Consider the following 23980-nt stretch of genomic DNA (forward strand, 5'->3'; position numbering starts at 1 on the left):
CCATTGTTATGTTTGGAGGAAAAAGGGGAAGGCTTGCAAGCCGAAGAACACGATCCCAACCGTGAAGCACGGAGGTGGCAGCATCATGCTGTTGGGGTGCTTTGCTGCAGGAGGAACTGAGGCACTTCATAAAATAGATGGCATCATGAGGAAGGAGAATTATGTGGATATATTGAAGCAACATCTCAAGACATCAGTCAGGAAGTTAAAGCTTGGTCTCAAATGGGTCTTCCAAATGGACAATGACCCCAAGCATACTTCCAAATTAGTGGCAAAATGACTTAAGGCCAACAAAGTCAAGGTATTGGTGGCCATCACAAAGCCCTGACCTCAATCCTATAGAAAATATGTGGGCAAAACTAAAAAAGCGTGTGCGAGCAAGGAGGCCTACAAACCTGACTCAGTTACACCAGCTCTGTCAGGAGGAATGGGCCAAAATTCATCCAACTTATTGTGGGAAGCTTGTGGAAGGCTACCCGAAACGTTTGACCCAAGTTAAACAATTTAAAAGGCAATGCTACCAAATACTAATTGAGTGTATGTTAACTTCTGACCCACTGGGAATGTGATGAAATAAATAAAAGCTGAAATAAATCATTCTCTCTACTATTATTCTGACATTTCACATTCTTAAATTAAAGTGGTGATCCTAACTGACCTAAGACGGGGAATTTTTACTAGGATTAAATGTCAGGAATTTTGAAAAACTGAGTTTAAATGTATTTGGCTAAGGTGTATGTAAACTTCCGACTTCAACTGTAGCTAGCTAGCTAAACAATGAACTATAAACCCAACTCCTAACGTTACTACCCTGCATTAATCTACAGGTAGCTAATGCTAACCACCAACTAGGTTAAATGTTATATAGCTAGCTAACATTAGGCTATAACTAGCAATGAAAACAATAATATTAATATAGCCAGCCAGCCAGCTAACGTTAGCTAGCTAGCTAACACTACGCTTTAACTTGTAATGAAAACAACTTTCTGACCAAATTAGAAACGTATAATATCTGAAAATGTAGCTAGTTAAACTCTCTTACCCGTATACATGGATGAACGCTTCTCCCTCTCTTCCACGGATGCCATGGTTGCCCTTAGTTTGAAGATGTATTCCGGAGACAGGTGTTTTATACAACAGCCTTCTGTGTTCTCTTTTCGACTCCCTCCGCATTTGCAATCAAACACCTCAATTTTCTCCTTCTCCTTAGCTATCATTCTCTGCTTCCACCGGGCATTCCACTGATTTCAAAACTCGGTACTCTTCGTGATATAAAAAAAAAAGCTGCGTTAGAAAGAATTACCTACACATACTGAGTCTATGTTATAGACAGAAGCGTGTAACATGGCAGACCAATCCGAACTCATCTCTCGGTATGTCCAGCACATCCATTATCTCAGCCAATCATGGCTAGCAGGAAGGTTCCTGTCGTTTTCTGTGGCTAAACCAATTAGGTTCGTAATTTAACAATTGTATTCATGTTTACAGATGGCATACAAGTTTGTTATTAAGACACATTAAAATGAATATGTTCCATAAAGCATTTCTGCCAAATAACGCATTTTGATAAAAAAAAAAAGCACATTCAAATGCCTCTCCTGTGAAGTAGTGACGCATTTCCTGAAATAAGTCACATATATACATTCCTGCTGGGATGCGCTTTTAAATGGATACTAGTTGGCGCAATGACTGGAAGTCTATGGGAACAGCTAGCATGTCATTGTGCTAACGCTAGTATGAAGATATGCAGTGCATTTGGAAAGTATTCAGAACCCTTGACTTTTTACACATTTTGCTACGTTACAGCCTTATTCTAAAATTGATTAAAATTATTTTTTTCCCTCATCAATCTACAAACAATATCAGACCAGAAAATCTTGTATCTCATAGTCTGAGAGTCCTTTAGGTGCCTTTTGGCAAACTCCAAGTGGGCTGTCATGTGCCTTTTACTGAGGAGTGGCTTCCGTCTGGCCACTCTACCATAAAGGCCTGATTGGTGGAGTGCTGAAGAGATGGTTGTCCTTCTAGAAGGTTCTCCCATCTCCACAGAGGAACTCTGGAGCTCTGTCAGAGTGGCCATTGCGTTCTTGGTCACCTCCCTGACCAAGGCCATTCTCCCCCAATTGCTCACTTTGGCTGTGCGGCCAGCTCTAGGAAGAGTCTTGGGGGTTGCCTTTCCAAATCATGTCCAATCAATTGAATACCACAGCTGGACTCCAATCAAGTTGTAGAAACATCTCAAGGATTATCAATGGATACAGGATGCACCTGTGCTCAATTTCGAGTCTCATAGCAAAGGGTCTGAATACTTATGTAAATAAGGTATTTCTTTTTTTTAATTTATACATTTGCAAAAATATCTATAAACTTGTTTTTGCTTTGTCATTATGGAGTATTGTGTGTAGATTCATGAGGAAAATGTTTAATTTAATCCATTTTAGTATAAGGTTGTAACGTAACAAAATGTGGAAAAAGGGAAGGGGTCTGAATAGTTTCCGAATGCACTGTATTCCCCTCTCTTTTTTCCCCAGGGCAGGACTATGTTAATCACAGATGCACTTTACATATTTCAAGGTTCAGTTCTCTGGTTGTTTAGCCAAGTGGTGTTCCTGAAGAAATGTGAATTCTCTCTGAGATATAAGCTATTTATGCCTGAAGTACCTAAAGCCCATTTTGGACTTTGTATTTGAACCATTTACATGGTAAAGACAACAATCATACTAAATAGATGCCCTGCTAGATCAGATTAGGTAATTTATCACAGCTGAAATTCATCTCTACAGTAACTTGCATAATAGTATTATTCTATGGCATGGGTTGTTGGGGGTCTAGCCCACAACCAAGGATGACAATAGTTGTTGCTGAACTGTGCCATCTGTGTTGTTGGACCTGCTCTATCTATGAATCTGTCTCTCAGTGTCTGTGTGTTTCTCCACCCGTCTCCTCCTGCCGTCATTGAGACATTGAGATTTTGCATGTGTACAGAAAGGTTGAGTGCCAAGGCTCCTTGGTTTCGTGAATCCATCCAAGGCGAAGAGAGCCATATGTTTCAGACAGATTTGCAGGGGAGGATGTTAGAATGCTTTTCATTTCACCAATGGATAGAGAGAAGTTATTCTCAGGAGCAAACCTGAAATGTTGTGGTTGTCTTAACGAATCTCTCTCCCCGGCTGGAGAAAAGTTATGCTCAGCCAAGCTGAAAATGGTTCGTAGAGCGCTGGGATAATGTTCTCTGGCAGGATGGAGATGTGCATGTAAACAGTCGAGAGGATTATACTTTTTAACAAGCTGTCAGTTCAACCTATTTTACCACAAGACTTCGAAACGGCATAGAAAAGGTTATGCACTGTGAATCAAGGTTGACTCCAATTCAGCTCATGAGTTGACATTTGAATTGAATTGGCCACACCCCACAGGATGTAGAATGTGAGTTTGAGTGACAGGAAGTATAATTTAATTCAGTACAATTCAAAGAAATTCCACTCAGTCATGTGCCGCATTCACATGCTATCGTAGTTATTGGAAATTCCTAGTTCCCGACTGGGAAGTTTCACTTGAACGACCCTCCATGTCGGAATTACAAGTGTGAAACTCAGAGAAAATGTTGTTGCCTGAGTTGCCAAGTTGTGACGTTTCACCACTGACCTTTTACCTTTTCAAACAAAAGATGGCAACAAATCAGTTTTTGACAATATAGTCAATGTTAAGCAAGCTAGCTAACTTTATTATTAAGCTAGCTAGCTAAAATCTTATTGGATGAAGAACTGTTCTGACTTCAAAAGCACTTGAACACAATCATGTTGGATTTACGACTTCCCACTTCCCAGTTTTCCATTTCCCACAAGCATGTGAAGCCAGCAATAGAACATGAGAGTTTCATTGAATCTGACAGGTCACACTTTCAGATACCAAAGAATATATCACTTTTCTCGGAAAACAATGTTCATAAACTGTGCTCTTTTAACCGTAGTGCTTAGAATAGCCAATTATATTTCCACCAACCATTTACTTTGTTTGACTTCTTTCTGAAGGCCTCAAGGTCAAAGTGAGGGTTAAACTAATGCATTCTGGTAAATGTAGTACTTTCCCATATTGAACAAAATGTTGGTGATTAATGAAATATAATAACTTAGAATTTTCGGATACAGGTTTTGTTTTCCTTGATCATTCATTTTAAGAGTATGTCCTGAAAATCAATTGTTTCAACAATATTTCATATACAGGTATATGTATATAACGACATGTTTGATGTTTTAAATACAATATGTATATTTGTATAAAATACACCTACATGTAATATAGAATAGAAGAGGCATTTCAATTTCACTGAATTCAATTCTATTTCCGTTCATTCAAATTTGAATTGCAATTCTGTATCCTGTTTACTACTTCAATTCAAATTCAAGAATTGAACTGGAATTTAATAGGCATTCTCATTCAATTCTGAATTTAGCCAAACCCTGCTGTGAATTAGACACATTTAATTTGTCTGTATGTTCCAAAAATGGCTATTGACTAATATAGAACATTAAATGGTAAAAACACATTTTTACCACCATGCACATGCTGGATTACAAGGATACAGCACCAAAACATTTTGGAGAAGAATCCTATTTGAGTCAGCACTTTGTTTAATGTTTTATTGGCTAATATCATCCAGCTTAAATCATTTTCTATACAATGCCATTAGCTACTGTGACTCCTCTCTAAGGCCTTCTTCCACACATACTGTATCTGTCTGTCTATGTTGTTCAGGGTCAGTTCTAGGTGGTCTGATGGACCTGCAGGCCCTGTCCAGAGGGGTGAAGCAGCAGCATCACAACCTGATCCGGAACAGGACCAGGCGGGCTCGGGCCCGACGCCAGGCCAACGAGGAACACGAGCTGTTCAACATCGAGGTCCTACTGGGGGTGGACTCCTCTGTGGTCAACTTCCATGGCAGAGAGCACATCCAGAAGTACCTCCTCACCCTCATGAACATAGTTAGTGCCATATATTACATTGCACTACGCAACACTACGCTACCCTACACGACACTACACTAAACCTTTTTCACACACCCAACCATTTCCACCTCTGAGGTGATTTTCTACCACAAAATCATTCTCTAACCTAAACTCTGTAACCTGTTTTATGTGCTTCACGTTTCCATGTGTTTTCCCTTGTTTCATTTCTGTCTCTTCCACCACCCATCTCCCCTCAGTTGAATGTACAGTAGCTCCTGTGTGAGACCTTGCAGAATTATTAATTTGATTCTAATGATTTTCTGGTACTCTGGCCTCACTGGCTTCAATTAGCCAGCTACCTGGCCAGTGAAATAGAATCCAGCCCATGCCCTCCGGTGGGTCAGGACAGGGGCCAGTGCTAATGAGGTTATTAACACAGGGTTAGGGATGGGCTGGGGGGCAGGGGCATGGGGTAGGACCAGGAAGAGATATATAGAGAGGGGAGGAATTAAACAGGGGACGGTAGATACGTATAAGGGTGAGGGCAAAAGAGTGTGTGTGTGAGGAAGGGGGAGAAGTGTGCGATGGGAGACTGGTGAATATTGAACATATGCTTGTTTTATTTGGCCAAGGGAGGAAATGGCTTCACAGCTGTATCTGTGCTAGCGAGCCTTCCTTTTGTGATGAGGTGATGTTAAAGGAGTCAGGAGCAGGAGGGTAAATCACAGAATAATAGGCTTTATTCCGCAACCACAGAGTTACGCAGTAACGTGTCAAAACACTCCAGTGCGCAAAACAGGTGCACTGGAAAATACAAGGCACATGGGAAAATATCCCGGCGATACAAAATACAAGGAGCTCCACCGAGCTTCACTACTCTCCACAATAAACAATCACACAAAAAGACAAGGGGGACAGAGGGAACACTTATACAGGTACTGATGAGGGGATATGAACCAGGTGTGTGTAATAAACAAGACAAAACAAATGGAATGATGAGATGAGGAGCGGCAGTGGCTAGAAGGCCGGTGACGACGAATGCCGAAGCCTGCCCGAACAAGGAGAGGTGGCAGCTTCGGAGGAAGTCATGACAGTACCCCCCTGACACGCAGCTCCAGCAGCGCGCCAACACCGGCCTCGGTCCCCGTCCAGGAGGACATGGAGCTGGGCGAGCTGGATGGCGACGGTGGAAATCGCGCAATAGGGAGGGATTGAGGATATCCCAGCACTGCTCCTCAGGAGCGTACGCCTCCTACTCCATGAGGTACTGAAGGCCCCCCACCTGATGCCTCGAATCCAGGATGGAATGGACGGAGTATGCCGGGGCCCCCTCTATGTCCAGAGGAGGCGGAGGAAACTCTCGCACCTCAGACTCCTGGAGCGGACCAGCCACCACCGGCCTGAGTAGAGACACATGGAACGAGGGGTTAATACGATAATCTGGAGGGAGTAATAACCTATATGTAACCTTGTTTATCCTCCTCAGGACTTTGAACGGCCCCACAAACCACGGGCTCAGCTTCCGGCAGGGCAGACGGAGGGGCAGATTCTGGGTCGAGAGCCAGACCCGATCACCCGGTACCAAGACCGGGGCCACACTGCGGTGGCGGTCAGCGTTGGAGGTGGACATGAGCCGAAACCAGTCATCCACCGCAGGAGCTTCGGTCTGGCTCTGATGCCACGGTGCCAGAACCGGCTGATAACCTAAAACACATTGAAAGGGCGATAGGTTAGTGGAGGAGTGGCGGAGAGAGTTCTGGGCATATTCTGCCCATGGCAAGAACACCGACCACTCCCCCGGCCGGTCCTGACAGTAGGACCGCAGGAACCTACCCACATCCTGATTCACCCGTTCCACCTGCCCATTACTCTCGGGGTGAAACCCAGAGGTCAGGCTGACTGAGACCCCCAGACGTTCCATGAACTCCTTCCAGACCCTGGATGTAAACTGGGGACCCTGGTCAGACACTATGTCCTCTGGCACCCCGTAGTGCCGGAAGACGTGTGTAAACAGGGCTTCCGCAGTCTGCAAGGCCGTGGGGAGACTGGACAGAGGAAGGAGGCGGCAGGCTTTTGATAAGCGGTCCACAACGACCAGGATGGTTGTGTTACTCAGAGAGAGGGGAAGATCAGTGAGAAAGTCAATACACAGGTGGGACCATGGCCGTTGTCGAACTGGTAAATTCTGTAACTTACCTGCTGGGAGGTGCCTAGGTGCCTTACTCTGGGCGCACACCGAGCAGGAGGAGACATACACCCTCACGTCCTTAGCCAAGTTAGGCCACCAGTACATTCCGGCAGCGCACTGTACGACCAATATCTGGGTGACCAGAGGAGGGGGACGTGTGTGCCCAATAGATCAGACGGTCACGGACAAGAGAAGGCACGTCCTGCAGCCCAGCTGGACACTGAGGTGGAAATGGCTCTGTGCGTAACGCCCGCTCTATGTCCACGTCCACCGCCCACACTACCGGCACCACAATGCAGGAGGCCGGGAGTATGGGGGATGTTGTCTATGGGCCTCTCCTCTGTGTTGTACAGCCATGACAGTGCGTCTGCCTTTACGTTCTTCGTAACCGGGATGTAAGATTGTGTAAATTGAAACCGGGTGAAGAACAAGGCCCACCTGGCCTGGCGAGGGTTCAGCCTCCTAGCTGCCGGATGTACTCCAGGATACGGTGGTCCGTCCAGAAGAGGAAAGGGTGTTTCGCACCCTCGAGCCAGTGTCTCCACATGGTCAGGGCTCGGACAACAGCCAACAGCTCCAGATCACCAACGTCGTAGTTCTGCTCCACCGGGCTGAGCTTCTTGGAGAAGAAGGCACAGGGGAGGAGCTTGGGTGGCGTGCCCGAGCATTGAGATAGGACAGCGCCTATACCTACCTTGGATGCATCCACCTCCACTATGAATGGTAGTGATGGATCAGGATGGACCAGTATTGGGGCTGAGGTGAACAGAACCCTCAGGTTACTGAAGACCCTGTCAGCCTCAGCAGACCAGCGGTGCCGGGACGGCCCACCCTTCAACAGAGATGTGATGGGAGCTGCGACCTTGCCAAAGCCCCGGATAAACCTCCGTTAGTAATTGGCAGTAATGAAACGCTGCACCTCCTTAACCGTGGTTGGAGTCGGCCAATTACGCACGGCTGAAATGCGATCTCCCTCCATCTCCATCTCCAGTGGAGGTAGTGTCTGGACTTTCCACCGTGGTTGCACCTACGGAAACACCTAGACACCTACCCTGACACTCTCGCGACCACCCTGTGAATACCCTCTGCGGCCATGAAAAGGTGGGGAGGCAGGCCCCTTCCAGGACGTCCTCTAGCAGCCATCAGATTGTCCAACCGCATGGCCATGTCCACCAGTTGATTGAAGGACAACGTGGTGTCCCGGCAGGCTAGCTCCCTTCAGATGTCCTCTCGTATATGGCACTGGAAGTGGTCGATGAGGGCCCGCTCGTTCAACCCGGACCCAGCCGCTAGAGTACGAAACTCCAGGGTGAAGTCCTGCGCGGTCCTCGTCCCCTGCCTCAGGTGGACCAGCCGCTCACGGCCCGAAAGAGGTGAGCAAACTCCCCGTAGGCTCCTCCTTCACTCCAGAATGCTTTGGCCCACTCCAGGGCTTTCTCCGAGAGGCAGGAGACGAGGGCGGACACCTTCTCCCGCTCCAATGGAGCCGGGCTGATGCTCGAGAGGTATAACTCCAGTTGTAGGAAGAATCCCTGGCAGAGGGCAGCTGTCCCGTCGAAATCCCTCTTGGTGCTGGGGTGTGGGTGGCTGGATCCGGTTGCTCAGCTGGTCCCGAAAGATCGCTTCTCCCAAGCTGGCTAGCATCGTCGAATGCTCCCGGACCCATGCCACGACTCCGGGCATGTGCTCCTCTCCTGCTGACTCCATGTCTTAGGTGTGTGATTCTGTGATGAGGTGATGTTGAAGGAGTCAGGCGCAGGAGGGTAAATCACAGAATAATAGGCTATATTCCGCAACCACAGAGTTACGCAGTAACGTTTCAAAACACTCCAGTGCGCAAAACAGGTGCACTGGAAAATACAAGGCACACACAGAAGAAAAACAAGATCAAACGCGCTGCCCAGAAACACACTGTGGCACAGTTGTGTTATTCCTCAGTAAGGGGAGTCATTTAGCCATTTTACATTTGATCCTCTGAAGCAGAGCAAGAGGATGAATCCAACTAAATCAATTCTCACAGACAGACAGGCAGTCAGAGAGACAGACAGGTCAACAGAAAGATGATGAGACTGGCAGACAGGCAGGCACGCAGACTGGCAGGTAGTCAGGCAGGCAGGCAGGCAGATAGACATACAGACAGACAGACAGACAGGGCCAGGCGGCCTCAGGGATCAGGGGCTCAGGTGCAGCTGGCCCATCAGGAGGGAGGGGCCCAGACAGACACAGGCCCCAGGGAGTTTCTACCAAGGACATCTTCTGAAGGTTGCTTAGCAACTCTTATGCAAAGAAGAGGAGAGAGAGAGATAAAAAATGATGCAGAAAAATTAATCCATGCATTTGTTACTTCTAGATTAGACTACTGCAATGCTCTATTTTCCGGCTACCGGGATAAAGCACTAAATAAACTTCAGTTAGTGCTAAACACGGCTACTAGAATCCTGACTAGAACCAAGAAATTTGATCATATTACTCCAGTGCTAGCTTCCCTACACTGGCTTCCTGTTAAGGCAAGGGCTGATTTCAAGGTTTTACTGTTAACCTATAAAGCGTTACATGGGCTTGCTCCTACCTATCTTTCCGAGTTGGTCCTGCACGTACACACCAATACGTACGCTACGGCTACAAGACGCAGGCCTCCTAATTGTCCCTTAGAATTTCTAAGCAAACAGCGGGAGGCAGGGCTTTCTCCTATAGATCTCCATTTTTATGGAACAGTCTGCCTACCCATGTGAGAGACGCAGACTCGGTCTCAACCTTTAAGTCTTTACTGAAGACTTATCTCTTCAGTAGGTCATATGATTGAGTGTAGTCTGGCCCAGGAGTGTGAAGGTGAACGGAAAGGCTGGAGCAACGAACAGCCCTTGCTGTCTCTGCCGGGCCGGTTCCCCTCTCCACTGGGGTTCTCTGCCTCTAACCCTGTTGCAGGGGCTGAGTCACTGGCTTGCTGGTGCTCTTTCATGCCGTCCCTGGGAGGGGTGCGTCACTTGAGTGGGTTGAGTTACTGACGTGATCTTCCTGTCGGCTGGTCGCCCCCCTTGGTTTGTGCTGTGGTGGAGACCTCTGTGGGCTATACTCGGCCTTGTCTCAGGATTGTAAGTTGGTGGTTGGGGATATCCCTCTAGTGGTGCCGGGGCTGTGCTTTGGCGGAGTGGGTGGGGTTATATCCTTCCTGTTTGGCCCTGTTCGGGGTTTCTTCGGATGGGGCCACAGTGTCTCCGGACCGCTCCTGTCTCAGCCTCCAGTATTTATGCTGCAGTAGTTTATGTGTCGGGGGCTGGGGTTAGTTGGTTATACCTGGAGTACTTCTCCTGTCTTATCCAGTGTCCTGTGTGAATTTAAGTATGCTCTCTCTAATTCTCTCTGCTCTCTTTCTCTCTGAGAACCTGAGCCCTAGGACCATACGTCAGGACTACCGGGCATGATGACACCTTGCTGTCCCCAGTCCGCCTGGCCTTGCTGCTATTCCAGTTTCAACTGTTCTGCCTGCGGCTACGAAACCCCTACCTGTCCCAGACCTGCTGTTTTCAACTCTAAATGATCGCGCATGAAAAGCCAACTGAGAGACCTGAGCCCTAGGACCATACGCCGGGACTACCGGCCGTGGTGACTCCTTGCTGTCCCCAGTCCGCCTGGCCTTGCTGCTATTCCAGTTTAAACTGTTCTGCCTGCGGTTATGGAACCCCTACCTGTCCCAGACCTGCTGTTTTAAACTCTAATGATCGCTATGAAAAGCCAACTGAGATTTATTCCTGATTATTATTTGACCATGCTTGTCACTTATGAACATTTTTGAACATCTTGGCATGGTTCTGTTATAATCTCCACCCGGGCACAGCCAGAAGAGGACTGGCCACCCCTCATAGCCTGGTTCCTCTCTAGGTTTCTTCCTAGGTTTTGCCTTTCTAGGGAGTTTTTCCTAGCCACCGTGCTTCTACACCTGCATTACTAGCTGTTTGGGGTTTTAGGCTGGGTTTCTGTACAGCACTTCGAGATATTAGCTGATGTAAGAAGGGCTATATAAAATAAAATTGATTGATTGAGATAGAGAGCATGAGGGAGACAGGCAGTGTTCTCCTGACTGGGGACTAGTCCTTAATGGCTCTGTTTAGCTCTAATAGGCTCGTTTGGATTATTGTGCATTGGTGCCAATTAAACTGCATTTAATTGCATAATACATAAAGGATTCGGTGTATCAGGTATCTAGACTCCAACGCACATTGAATAATATTGTCCTTTTAGCCTTTAGCATAAATCTGATATGATAATACAGCTAAAGATTTTCCATCAGAGTTACCTTTTCCATTATCCCATGTCGGTCAGTCTGTCAGTGTGCGTGTCTGTTCTGGTCTCTGTCAGCTCTCTATTCTCCTCCCCTGGCCTCATTAGCTCAGTCTATCTGACAGGGGACTGTCCTCCCTCTATACCTCTACACTCACTCACTCACTCGCACGCACGCACGCACGCACGCACGCACGCACGCACGCACGCACGCACACACGCACACACACACACACACACACACACACACACACACACACACACACACACACACACACACACACACACACACACACACACACACACACACACACACACACACACACACACACACACACACACAGATAACCCCTCACTCTCCCTGCACCGTCATGGGCCACCTCCCCTGGGCCAGGACAGGTGAGGTGTGTAAATGAATAAGGTGTGACAGACAGACAGGGCCAGACGGGCCAGACAGGGCCAGAGGAGCCCATCCCTCTCTGGGACATGCTCACTCAGATGGTAACTGGGACACCCCTGCCTCTCCTACTAATCTCTGACAGTTAGGACTGGAATAGTGACAGAAGACATAAAATATGGGTGGATACATTTTTAATTAGACCTCCTCTTAGAGAGAGAAGAGCATTCCTAGCAAGAGGTGCATTTCTGGGGAATAGGTGCACATGATGCATTGATAGAATTCCAACATATAAATGTCAGATGGAGACATACCAGGTCCTGTTAACTGCTCCCCTTCCTGCACAATATCCAACCTCTCTCAGATAAGTCAGCCAAGTAATATGCATTATGATTATGTACTGTAGTCGCAGGCCACGTGCTTCCGTCAGTTTGTCTGTCTGTCTCTGCAGGTGAATGAGATTTACCAGGATCGTACCTTGGGTGCTCACATCAACGTGGTTCTGGTCCGTATCATCATGCTGTGTCCTGCCAAGGTAAGAGACAATAGGCTTAAGTCATTCACTCACATGGTCAGCAGATGTAACCTGTAGGAGATAGACTGATCCCCATGTCAGAATACTCCTGTACTCTGGTATTGCAGTGAGGCTCTGTTGGAGCATGTGGGTCGGTGATGCGGTAGAGGATCAGTTTGTGTGTGTGTGTGTGTGTGTGTGTGTGTGTTGTGTGTGTGTGTGTGTGTGTGTGTGTGTGTTTGTCTGTATAATCTTTAAACAAAAAAACCTTGATCAAAAAAAGAATAGTCCTTTACTGTATCTACTTTGGTTAAGTAAATTTAATAGTAGAACCCCATTACTGTAGTGACAGAATGAGGCATTATCTATTGTGTGCAAAAAGCATTTTGTTGTGTTGTTTCATCAATTGTATTATGGATTGCCTGTGATTGTCCGTTTATATGAGAGAATTCCTCATTTGCTGTCATGGCATCTTTGTGCATTTGTCACTTCAAGAGTACCACCTACTGGCTAGCAGGATATGCCAGAAATACTTTGGAAAAAAGCCTTTTCAATGCATTGCAGACACACAGGGAAATATACAAAAATAAGTTGTCGACATCCTCTTGATGAGTCGCCCTCATCAATAACTGATCTAGTGTTTTAGCATAACAATGTTGTAAGAATGGACTGAGGTAATGTGGTGACAGTTTGTCCTTTCCTGTATTGTCTCAAGTCTATGAGTCTGATAGAGCTGGGGAACCCATCTCAGAGTCTAGAGAACATATGTCGCTGGGCCTTCCTGCAGCAGAAGGAAGACAGGAGTGATCCAGAGTACCATGACCACGCCATCTTCCTCACCCGACAGGAGTTTGGTCCCTCCGGCATGCAAGGTACTGGAGATACTTAATGTGCTCTCATACAGTATACACGTCACGTGTGTGCACACTGTATACATATTCCTTTCTTCTTTTCTCTCTCGTTCTTTCTCTTTCTCGTTGCTTAGGTTACGCTCCTGTGACGGGTATGTGCCACCCAGTGCGGAGCTGCACTCTCAACCACGAGGACGGCTTCTCCTCTGCCTTTGTCGTGGCACATGAGACTGGACACGTGTGAGACACACTTATTCACACCGTTCAACACATAGTATACACAAATACATTTATTACTGCAGTTACTACTATGCATTTACATTTTGTAGGATAACAAGAAACTCTATTAAAAAAAATGTACACATGCACGCATACTCACAGCTATGTATTAGTGCCTGCTGTTTATTTGAAGCCATCCTGTCCTCCCCTGTCAGGCTGGGTATGGAGCATGATGGCCCCCCTGGTAATGAGTGTGGTGATGAGGTGCCCATGGGTAGCATCATGGCCCCTCTGGTGCAGGCTGCCTTCCATCGCTTCCACTGGTCCCGATGCAGCCAGGCGGAGCTCAGCAAGTACCTGAAGTGAGTTCAGGTCAACCCTGACCTCTGACCTCTCTCTGTTCCCACAGTCAGAACCGACACATCTCAATCCCCAATAGAACATGGCTTTATGTTGTCTAATGGTCTTATACAGATTAGATCAGGTTAGTTAGGGAGGTTTCTCTGTCTTGTTCTCTTCTGTCTTGCAGTCATGTGGCTCATTCCTTATGTGATTACAGTGAAGGGTTCGATTTTGAAATGTTTATTCAACTGTTAGATCGAAACCAAAGTCTTCAACTCCAATTCATGTTTTTCTCTCATAGCTCCTATGACTGTCTCCGTGACGACCCCTTTGACCATGACTGGCCGGCGTTGCCACAGTTACCAGGGATACACTACTCCATGGACGAGCAGTGTCGATTTGACTTTGGCGCCGGCTACACCATGTGTACGGCGGTGAGTCCTTCATCAACTCCACACCCATACGCACCCACATGCCCAACAAGATTACTAGTCGCCACACCAGCAGCATCTAGTGGTGGTACCAATTTAATTGAATATCCATCCCTTAGAAAGGCCACCATCTGGGGCCTACGCTGGTCAAATTCAATAGAGCTTCACACCAGGGTCTCTCTAATGACCATCGTCCTTGACTTCCTCCTTGACTCCTTGACTAGGTCTAGGTCTAGGTCAGGGCGTGACCATAAAACTGGAGCCTTCTTAGCTTTTAAAGCATCCAGGGGAACAAATCCGATTTTTATGAACTCATGAGTTCAAAGCAGGCTAACTTGATATTTTGCTGCAGTATGACCTCATTATGTTTCAGTGTCATGTGAGTCTTTGGATGAAAAGAACTACAAAACAATAACGGGTTTGTTTAATTGCCCCTCTGAAGAGGAAAACAACATTTCAGAGTCAGTTATATTGAAAAGGCTGAACTATTTGGAGAGATGGTTTTTGTTTGATGTGGGAAAAAGAGAATAAAGACAGCTGTGACAGCAGGTTTTTAGATCACATTCAGGCGTAAATTGGAGGGAGTGCCTATTGGACACTTTGCTTCCCTTTCTTGTCAAACTATTTCCTTAGCTGTGAAGGGGTGGCCCGTTCAGCAAAGCAGGGAAGGGATAAGCCTAGGTCAGAGAAGTGTGTCCATAACTTCTTTGTTTAATGTTGTCCACAAACCATGTAGCTGTTAAGGTGTCTGTAAGGGTGGTCAACCATGTCACTGTCTATCCTTCGTGACATTCATGTACATTCGTTTCGATCAGGGTTAGTATTTTATAAGCTTGGTGGACTGTCTGGTGTAAGATAATGTATTTTACAGACCTGTCCTCGTGTGTACAGAAACACACAGAAACATACACACACACAGACACACACACACACACACACATACCTTCATGATGTGTTCCATGTCCTTAGGGTCAGGTTACATGTACTGAATGTTCGCACGCAGGTTGTTAGTTTATTTGATGGTGATGGAGAAAGCAAAGATGGGGTGATTTTAACCTACAGTCTAAACTACTGGAGTTAAGGCGTTATACGTGAAACATACTCCTGCAACTGTATCTGACTGTACTGTGCTGTGAGGGACAGCAATAGATTCATAGTATGTGTGGTTCTATGTACTGTATGTAATTCAAACATTATGTTTTGTCTTGGTGAATCAGATTTGACCAAGTTCAATTTCTTGTTTAAGGGCCTTGGTAATGTACACTACCGTTGAAATGTTTGGGGTCACTTAGTAATTTCCATTAAAATAACATCAAATTGATCAGAAATACAGTGTAGACATTGTTAATGTTGTAAATGGCTATTGTAGCTGGAAATGGCTGATTTTAAACAAAATTGAATATCTACGTAGGCGTACAGAGGCCCATTACCAACAACCATCAGTCCTGTGTTCCAATGGCACGTTGTGTTTGCTAATCCAAGTTTATCATTTTAAAAGGCTAATTGATCATTAGAAAACCCTTTTGCAATTATGTTAGCACAGCTGAAAACTGTTGTGCTGATTAAAGAAGCAATAAAACTGGCCTTCTTGAGACTAGTTGAGTATCTGGAGCATCAGCAATTGTGGGTTTGATTACAGGCTTACAATTTCCAGAAACAAATAACTTTCTTCTGAAACTCGTCAGTCTATTCTTGTTCTGAGAAACAAAGGCTATTCCATGCGAGAAATTGCCAAGAAACTGAAGATCTCGTACAACGCTGTGTACTACTCCCTTCACAGAACAGCACAAACTGGCTCAAACCAGAATAGAAAGAGGAGTGGGAGGCCCCGGTGCACAACTGAGCAAGAGGACAAATACATTAGAGTGTCTAGTTTGAGAAACAGACGCCTCACAGGTCCTCAACTGGCAGCTCATTAAATAGTACCCGCAAAACACCAGTCTCAACGTCAACAGTGAAGAGGTGACTTCGGGATGCTGACCTACGCAGAGTTGCAAAGAAAAAGTCCAGTGTTCTTTTGCCCATCTTAATCTTTTCTTTTTATTGGCCAGTTTGAGATATGGTCGTACTGCCAGGACCCCCAGCCAGTCCTGGCAGTAGGACCACAGGAACCTACCCACATCCTGATTCACCCGTTCCACCTGCCCATTAGACTCGGGGTGAAAACCAGAGGTCAGGCTGACCGAGTCCCCCAGACGTTCCATGAACGCCTTCCAGACCCTTGATGTAAACTGGGGACCCCGGTCAGACACTATGTCCTCTGGCACCCCGTAGTGCCAGAAGACATGAGTAAACAGGGCTTCCACAGTTTGCAGGGCCGTGGGGAGACAGGGCAGAAGAAGGAGGTGGCAGGCTTTAGAAAAGCAGTCCACAACGACCAGGATGGTGGTGTTACCCTGAGAGAGGGAAGATCAGTGAGCAAGTAAATTGATAAGTGGGACCATGGGCCGTTGTGGAACTGGTAAGGGATGTAACTTACCCGCTGGAAGGTGCCTAGGTGCCTTACTCTAGGTGCACACCGAGCAGGAGGAGACATACACCCTCACGTCCTTAGCCAAGGTAGGCCACCAGTACTTCCCGGTCAGGCAGCGCACTGTACGGCCAATACTTGGGTGACCAGAAGAGGGGGACGTGTGTGCCCAATAGATAAGACGATCACGGACAAGAGACGGCACGTACCGCAGCCCAGCTGTGCACTGAGGTAGAGATGGCTCTGTGCGTAACGCCTGCTCTATGTCCGCGTCCACCGCCAACACTACCGGCACCACAATGCAGGAGGCCGGGAGTAAGGGGGTGTTGTCTATGGGCCTCTCCTCTGTGTCGTACAGCCGTGACAGTGCGTCTGCCTTCACATTCTTAGTGCCTGGTATGTATGACAGCAGGAAATAAACCAGGTGAAGAACAAGGCACACCTGGCCTGGCGAGGGTTCAGCCTCCTCGCTGCCCGGATGTACTCTAGGTTAAGGTGGTCAGTCCAGATGAGAAAAGGGTGTTTCGCCCCCCCTCGAGCCAATGCCTCCACGCGGTCAGGGCTCTGACAACCACCAACAGCTCCCTATCCCCAACGTTGTAGTTCTGCTCCGCCGGACTGAGCTTCTTCGAGAAGAAGGCATGGGGCGGAGCTTGGGTGGCGTGCCCGAGCGTTGGGATAGGACAGCGCCTATCCCTACCTCGGACGAATCCACCTCCACCACAAACGGTAATGATTGATTGGGATGGGCCAGTACCGGGGCTAAGGTGAACAGAGACCTCAGGTTACTGAAAGCCCTGTCAGCCTCAGCAGACCAGCGGAGCCGGGACGGCCCACCCTTCAACAGAGAGTTTATGGGAGCTGTGACCTTGCCAAAGCCCCAATAAACCCCAGATAGTAATTGGCAAAACCAATAAAGCGCTGCACCTCCTTTACCGTGGTTGGAGTCGGCCAATTATGCACAGCTAAAATGCGGTCTCCCTCCATCTCCACACTTGAGGTGGTGATGTGGTATCCGAGGAAGGAGACGGACTGTTGGAAGAACAGACACTTTTCTGCCTTGGCATAAAGGTCATGCTCCAACAGTTGGGCCAGCACTTTGCGAACCAGGGACACATGCTCGGCGCACATAGCGGAATATACCAGAATGTCATCAATGTAGACCACCACACCGCGACCAAGCATGTCCCGAAACACCTCATTCACAAAGGACTGGAAGACTGATGGAGCATTCATCAACCCGTACGGCATCACCAGGTATTCATAATGCCCCGTGGTTTTGCTAAATGCTGTCTTCCACTCGTCCCCTTCCCGGACACGCACCAGGTTGTACACACTCCGGAGATCTAATTTTGTGAAGAAGCGTGCCCAATGCATTGATTCGATAACAGAGGAGATGAGGGGTAGAGGGTAACTATAGCGAATGGTAGTTTGATTAAGTGCCCGGTAATCAATGCAAGGGCGCAGACCTCCGTCTTTCTTCTTCACGAAAAATAAACTTGAGTAGGCGGGCAAAGTGGAGGGACGTATGAACCCCTGGCGCAGGGACTCGGAGACGTGTGTCTCCATAGCCTCCGTTTCAGCCTGCGACAGGGGATATACATGACTCCTGGGAGGCACAGTGTCTAACCGATGGTGTGGTAATTTGGTCGCCTGCATTTTGGAAAACGCATGCGCAAAGTCGAGGTATTTGGGGGGAATGCGCACGGTGGAGGTAGTGTCTGGACTTTCCACCGTGGTTGCACATACTGAAACAGCTAGACACCTACCCTGACACTCTCGCGATCACCCCGTGATAACCCTCTACGGCCATGAAAAGTTGGGGTCATGTAGTGCGAGCCAGGGAAGACCCAACACAACAGGGAAATCACAGGACGCAATAATATAAAAGGTGATTTGCTCCCTATGGGTCTCCTGCATAATCATTGTGACTGGTGCTGTAACTTCCCTAACAAAACCTGACCCTAATGGTCGACTGTCAAGTGCTTTGATGGGCAATGGAATGGGTAGGGGAACCAATGTAATACCTAGACTATTAGCTAAAGATCTGTCCATAAAGTTCCCAGCTGCGCCTGAATCGACCAGCGCCTTACACTGGGGAATCAGGAAAGTTGACGTGTATGGTGAAGTACGCAGCAGAGGGCTCTGAACGAGTGTGGGTTTACTCTACCTGGGGTGATGCAAGAGTGCCCTACCTGCCGCCTCCAGACCCAGAAGAACTCGGACGACAGCGTGCAGCAGAATGTCCTCTCTTGCCACAGGAGTGACACTGGATCTGTCGTCCTCTGTTCTCCCGGATCGCTGCACCACCCAGCTCCATCGGAACGTAATCCGGGTTGAAGGGGGGTGAAATGGGCAGGCCCCTTCAAGGACGTCCTCTTGAAGCCAGCAGGTTGTCCAACTGGATGGCCATGTCCACCAGCTGGTTGAAAGTCAACGTGGTATCCCAGCAGGCTAGCTCCCTTCGGACGTCCTCACGCAGGCTGCAGCGGAAGTGGTTGATGAGGGCCCGCTCGTTCCACCCGGACCCAGCCACTAGAGTTCTAAACTCCAGGGCAAAGTCTTGTGCGGTCCTCGTCCCCTGCCTCAGATGGACCAGACGCTCGCCTGCCTCTCTACCTTCAGGGGGATGATCAAAGACTGCCCGGAAGAGGCGATTGAACGCCCCGTAATTGTCCAACGCGTCTCCTCCTTCACTCCAGACCGCGTTGGCCCACTCCAGGGCTTTCCCCGAGAGGCAGGAGACGAGGGTGGACACCTTCTCCCGCTCCGATGGTGCCGGGCTGATGGTGGAAAAGTAGAGGTCCAGCTGCAGGAGGAATCCCTGGCAGCGGGCCGCTGTCCCGTCGTGCTCCCTTGGTCGAGATAGTTGAATATCTCTGGGCGCTGGGGTGTGGGTGGCTGGATCCGGTCGCTCAGCTGGTCCCGAAGGGTCGGGTCCTCTCCTCTCCAGGCGTTGGTCGACCTGGAGAACCCGATCCATCGCTTAGCCCAAGCTGGCTAACATGTTGGAATGCTCCCGGACCCGCTCAACGACTCTAGGCATATTCCCAGCTCCTGCTGACTCTGTTGGGTGTGTGATTCTGTAGCGGGTGATTTTGGACGGAGTCAGGCGCAGGAGGGTAAATCACAGAATAAATGGTTTATTCGGCAATACAGCGGTACACAGCAATGCGTGAAACGCTACAGTGCGGTAAAACGGCGCACTGGAGAAAACAAGGCACACGGGTGAATATCCCGGCGATACAAAATACAATATAGCTCCACCGAGCTATAGTAACCTCCACAATAAACAATCACACACAAAGACATGGGAGGCAGAGGGAACACTTATACAGGTACTGATGAGGGGATATGAACCAGGTGTGTGTAATAAACAAGACAAAACAAATGGAATGATGAGATGAGGAGCGCCAGTGGCTTGAAGACTGGTGACGACGAACGCCGAAGCCTGCCCAAACAAGGAGAGGAGGCAGCTTCAGAGGAAGTCGTGACACTGAAAGGCTGTTGTTAATTTGTTTACAGAGGAATAGCATTGTATTTGGTAAAACACCATTTTTCCCAACAGTTTGCTAAGAGCTGGCAGCAAGCTTATAGGTCTGTATTATTTATTGACCTGAGTAAACCATATCTTGTGTAAGCTTACATCTATTAAAAATATTAGAGATATATTGGACTGGTATAGTATTAAGTTAATACCACCAATGACAATGTTGGACGGTTGTGTACACACAATACTGTTGATGTTTTCTTGGTTGACATGTCAAGGCTGTGGGAAGCTTTCTTCAGCTACATGTGTGAGAGAGAGCATGAATCTGTTTCTTTTAGTACAGCACCTATGACCCCTGCAAGCAGCTCTGGTGCAGTCACCCAGAAAACCCATTCTTCTGCAAAACCAAGAAGGGTCCGCCCATCGACGGCACTAAGTGTGCACCGGGGAAGGTGAGAAAGATTCCTCTTTACATGTTAATGCTTTGCTACAGTGTTTGTGTAAACATAAGCAGTAACAACTATCTTCCTCTCACCCTGGTTCTCTCTCTCTATCTCTCTCTCGTTCCCTCCCTCCCTCTCTTTCAGCACTGCTTCAAGGGTTACTGCATCAAGTTGACCCCAGACATTCTAAGGCAGGATGGTGCTTGGGGCACGTGGAGTAACTTTGGCTCCTGCTCTCGCACCTGTGGGGGTGGTGTGCGCTTCCGGACCCGTCAGTGTGACAACCCAATGTGAGTACAACACAAGACTGATATGTATGCATTTACGCTCTCCTCATGATAGGAAGATGTCTAAAATGTCTCAAATGTAAGGAATACCCGCTGTCTCTCTCCTTTGCCATAACTCAGCCCTGCCAATGGAGGACGCACCTGCTATGGCAACAGCTATGAGTTCCAGCTGTGCAACCTAGAGGAGTGCTCCAAGCCCTTCGCTGACTTCAGGGAGGAGCAGTGCAAGATGTGGGACCCATACTTTGAGTATGACAACACCAAGCACCACTGGCTGCCCTATGAGCATCCTGACCGTAAGTCCACAGCGCTGCCTGGGAATCAAAAGGCTTGGAAAAAGACAGAGGGACAAGAGAAGGGTTCAGACTGACGTTAATTTCCTTTAGCACTATTCTTAAACATGTGGACTGTGTTATAGCATAACTACCACTTTCTTGATGATTAGTTATTCATCGTGAAAATATCATAATCTACACAAGTACACTCACAAAATGGACACAAAAATACCTAGAATATAAGCAGGGTATAATAAGAGTTGGACTTTCTCCATCCTAACACCTCTCCTCTTTGATTGGTACTTGTGCATCAGTGGAGGTTGCTGAGGGGAGGACGGCTCATAATAATGGCTGGAATGGAGCAAATGGAATGGCATCAAGCACATAGAAACTATGTGTTTGATACCATTCCACCTATTCTGCTCCAGCCATTACCACGAGCCCATCCTCCCCAATTAAGGTGCCACCAACCTCCTGTGGTGTGCTTGCCTTCTCCACCCATTGACTGTTCAGAGGCCAGATGGCTTTTTTACTCAGAAGTTGACCTGGAGGCTTTGTAGAGGCAGAGAGAGGAAAAAGTTTACACCACTGCTCTCATTCTTCCGTTGTGAGGCCAGGACCAATTTCCATGGCAAACCATCATAAAAATCTGAAGTTACATAAGGTGGCCCATAGCTAAAACAGACAGCTGAGCTCTAAGTGGAGAGCAGGGGAGGAGGAAAGGGAGGAGGAAGAGCAGGAGAAGGAGAAGGAAGAAGAGGAGGAGGAGGAGGAGGAGGAGAAGGAGGAGAAGGAGGAGAAGCATCTGGCTGCACTGATATTCACACTACTTCACAAGTTACTATTAAAACCTACCCTAACCAGAAACCGTGGATAGATGGCAGCATTCGCGAAAAATTGAAAGCACGAACCATCGCATTTAACCATGGCAAGGTGACGGGGAATATGGTCGTTCCCTCCGCAAGGCAATCAAACAGGCAAAACGTCAATATCGAGACAAAGTGGAGTCGCAATTCAACGGCTCAGACACGAGACGTATGTGACAGGGTTTACAGACAATCACAGACTACAATAGGAAAACCAGCCACGTCGCGGACACCGATATCTTGCTGCCAGACAAGCTAAACAAGTTCTGTGCCCGCTTTGAGGATAACACAGTGCCACCGACGCACCAGCTACCAAGGACTGTGGGCTCTCCTTCTCCGTGGCCGACGTGAGTAAGACATTTAGACCAGCTGGCTGGTGTCTTTACGGACATATTCAATCTCTCCCTATCCCAGTCTGCCATCCCCACATGCTTCAAGATGGCCACCATTGTTCCTGTACCCAAGAATGCAAAGGTAACTGAACTAAATGACTATCGCCCTGTAGCACTCACTTCTGTCATCATGAAGTGCTTTGAGAGACTAGTCAAGGATCATATCACCTCCACCTTACCTGTCACCCTAGACCCACTTCAATTTGCATACCGCCCCAATAGGTCCACAGACGATGCAATCGCCATCACACTGCACACTGCCCTATCTCATCTGGACAAGAGGAATACCTATGTAAGAATGCTGTTCATTGACTATAGCTCAGCATTCAACACCATAGTACCCTCCAAGCTCATCATCAAGCTTGAGGCCCTGGGTCTCAACCCCGCCCTGTGCAATTGGGTCCTGGACTTCCTGACGGGCCACCCCCAGGTGGTGAAGGTAGGAAACAACATCTCCACTTCGCTAATCCTCAACACTGGGGCCCCACAATGGTGTGTGCTCAGCCCCCTCCTGTACTCCCTGTTCACCCATGACTGCGTAGCCATGCACGCCTCCAACCCAATCATCAAGTTTGCAGACGACACAACAGTAGTAGGCTTGATTACCAACAACGATGAGACAGCCTACAGGGAGGAGGGTGAGGGCTCTGGGAGTGTGGTGCCAGGAAAATAATCTCTCACTCAATGTAAAAAAAACAAAGGAGATGATCATGGACTTCAGGAAACAGCAGAAGGAGTACCCCCCCTATCCACATCGACGGGACAGCAGTGGAGAAGGTGAAAAGTTCCTTGGCGTACACATCACTGACAAACTGAAATGGTCCACCCACACAGACAGTGTGGTGAAGAAGGCGCAACAGCGTCTCTTCAACCTCAGGGGGCTGAAGAAATTTGGCCTGTCACCTAAAACCCTCACAAACTTTTACAGATGCACAATTGAGAGCATCCTGTCGGGCTGTATCACCGCCTGGTACGGCAACTGCACAGCCCACAACCGCATGGCTCTCCAGAGGGTGGTGCAGTCTGCACAACGCATCACCGGGGGCAAACTACCTGCCCTCCAGGACACCTACAGCACCCGATGTCACAGGAAGGCCAAAAAGATAATCAAGGACAACTACCACCCGAGCCACTGCCTGTTCACCCTGCTATCTGCCAGAAGGTGAGGACAGTACAGGTGCATCAAAGCTGGAACCGAGAGACTGAAAAACATATTCTTTCTCAAGGCCATCAGACTGTTAAACAGCCATCACTAGCACAGAGAGGCTGCTACCTACATACAGACTTGAAAATCACTGGCCACTTTAATAAATGGAACACTAGTCACTTTAATAATGCCACTTTAATGTTTACATATCTTGCATTACCCATCTCATATGTATATTCTGTATTCTATACTATCTATTGCATCTTAGACTATGCCACTCTGATAATGATAATGACATATATATTTATATATTCTTATTCCATTCCTTTACTTAGATTTGTGTGTATTAGGTTTGTGTTGTAGGACTGTTAGATACTACTTGCTAGATATTGCTGCACTGTCGGAACTAGAAGCACAAGCATTTCGCTACACTCGCAATAACAT

The 23980-nt window shown here is 47.7% G+C and overlaps 1 protein-coding gene across 1 annotated transcript in view; it reads left to right on the plus strand.

Annotated features, from left to right (window-relative positions):
• adamts2a (ADAM metallopeptidase with thrombospondin type 1 motif, 2a) overlaps nt 1–23980 on the plus strand; it is an 82774-nt gene that overhangs the window by 49902 nt on the left and 8892 nt on the right. The window contains exons 4-12 of the mRNA XM_041894460.2: nt 4756–4982; nt 12261–12344; nt 13039–13195; nt 13309–13414; nt 13609–13755; nt 14037–14169; nt 20465–20578; nt 20714–20859; nt 20977–21152. Of these exons, the coding sequence (XP_041750394.2) occupies nt 4756–4982; nt 12261–12344; nt 13039–13195; nt 13309–13414; nt 13609–13755; nt 14037–14169; nt 20465–20578; nt 20714–20859; nt 20977–21152 (1290 nt within the window). The remainder of the gene's footprint in view (nt 1–4755; nt 4983–12260; nt 12345–13038; nt 13196–13308; nt 13415–13608; nt 13756–14036; nt 14170–20464; nt 20579–20713; nt 20860–20976; nt 21153–23980) is intronic.

This window comes from Coregonus clupeaformis, chromosome 13 (assembly GCF_020615455.1).
Source record: "Coregonus clupeaformis isolate EN_2021a chromosome 13, ASM2061545v1, whole genome shotgun sequence".
Classification (NCBI taxonomy): domain Eukaryota; kingdom Metazoa; phylum Chordata; class Actinopteri; order Salmoniformes; family Salmonidae; genus Coregonus; species Coregonus clupeaformis.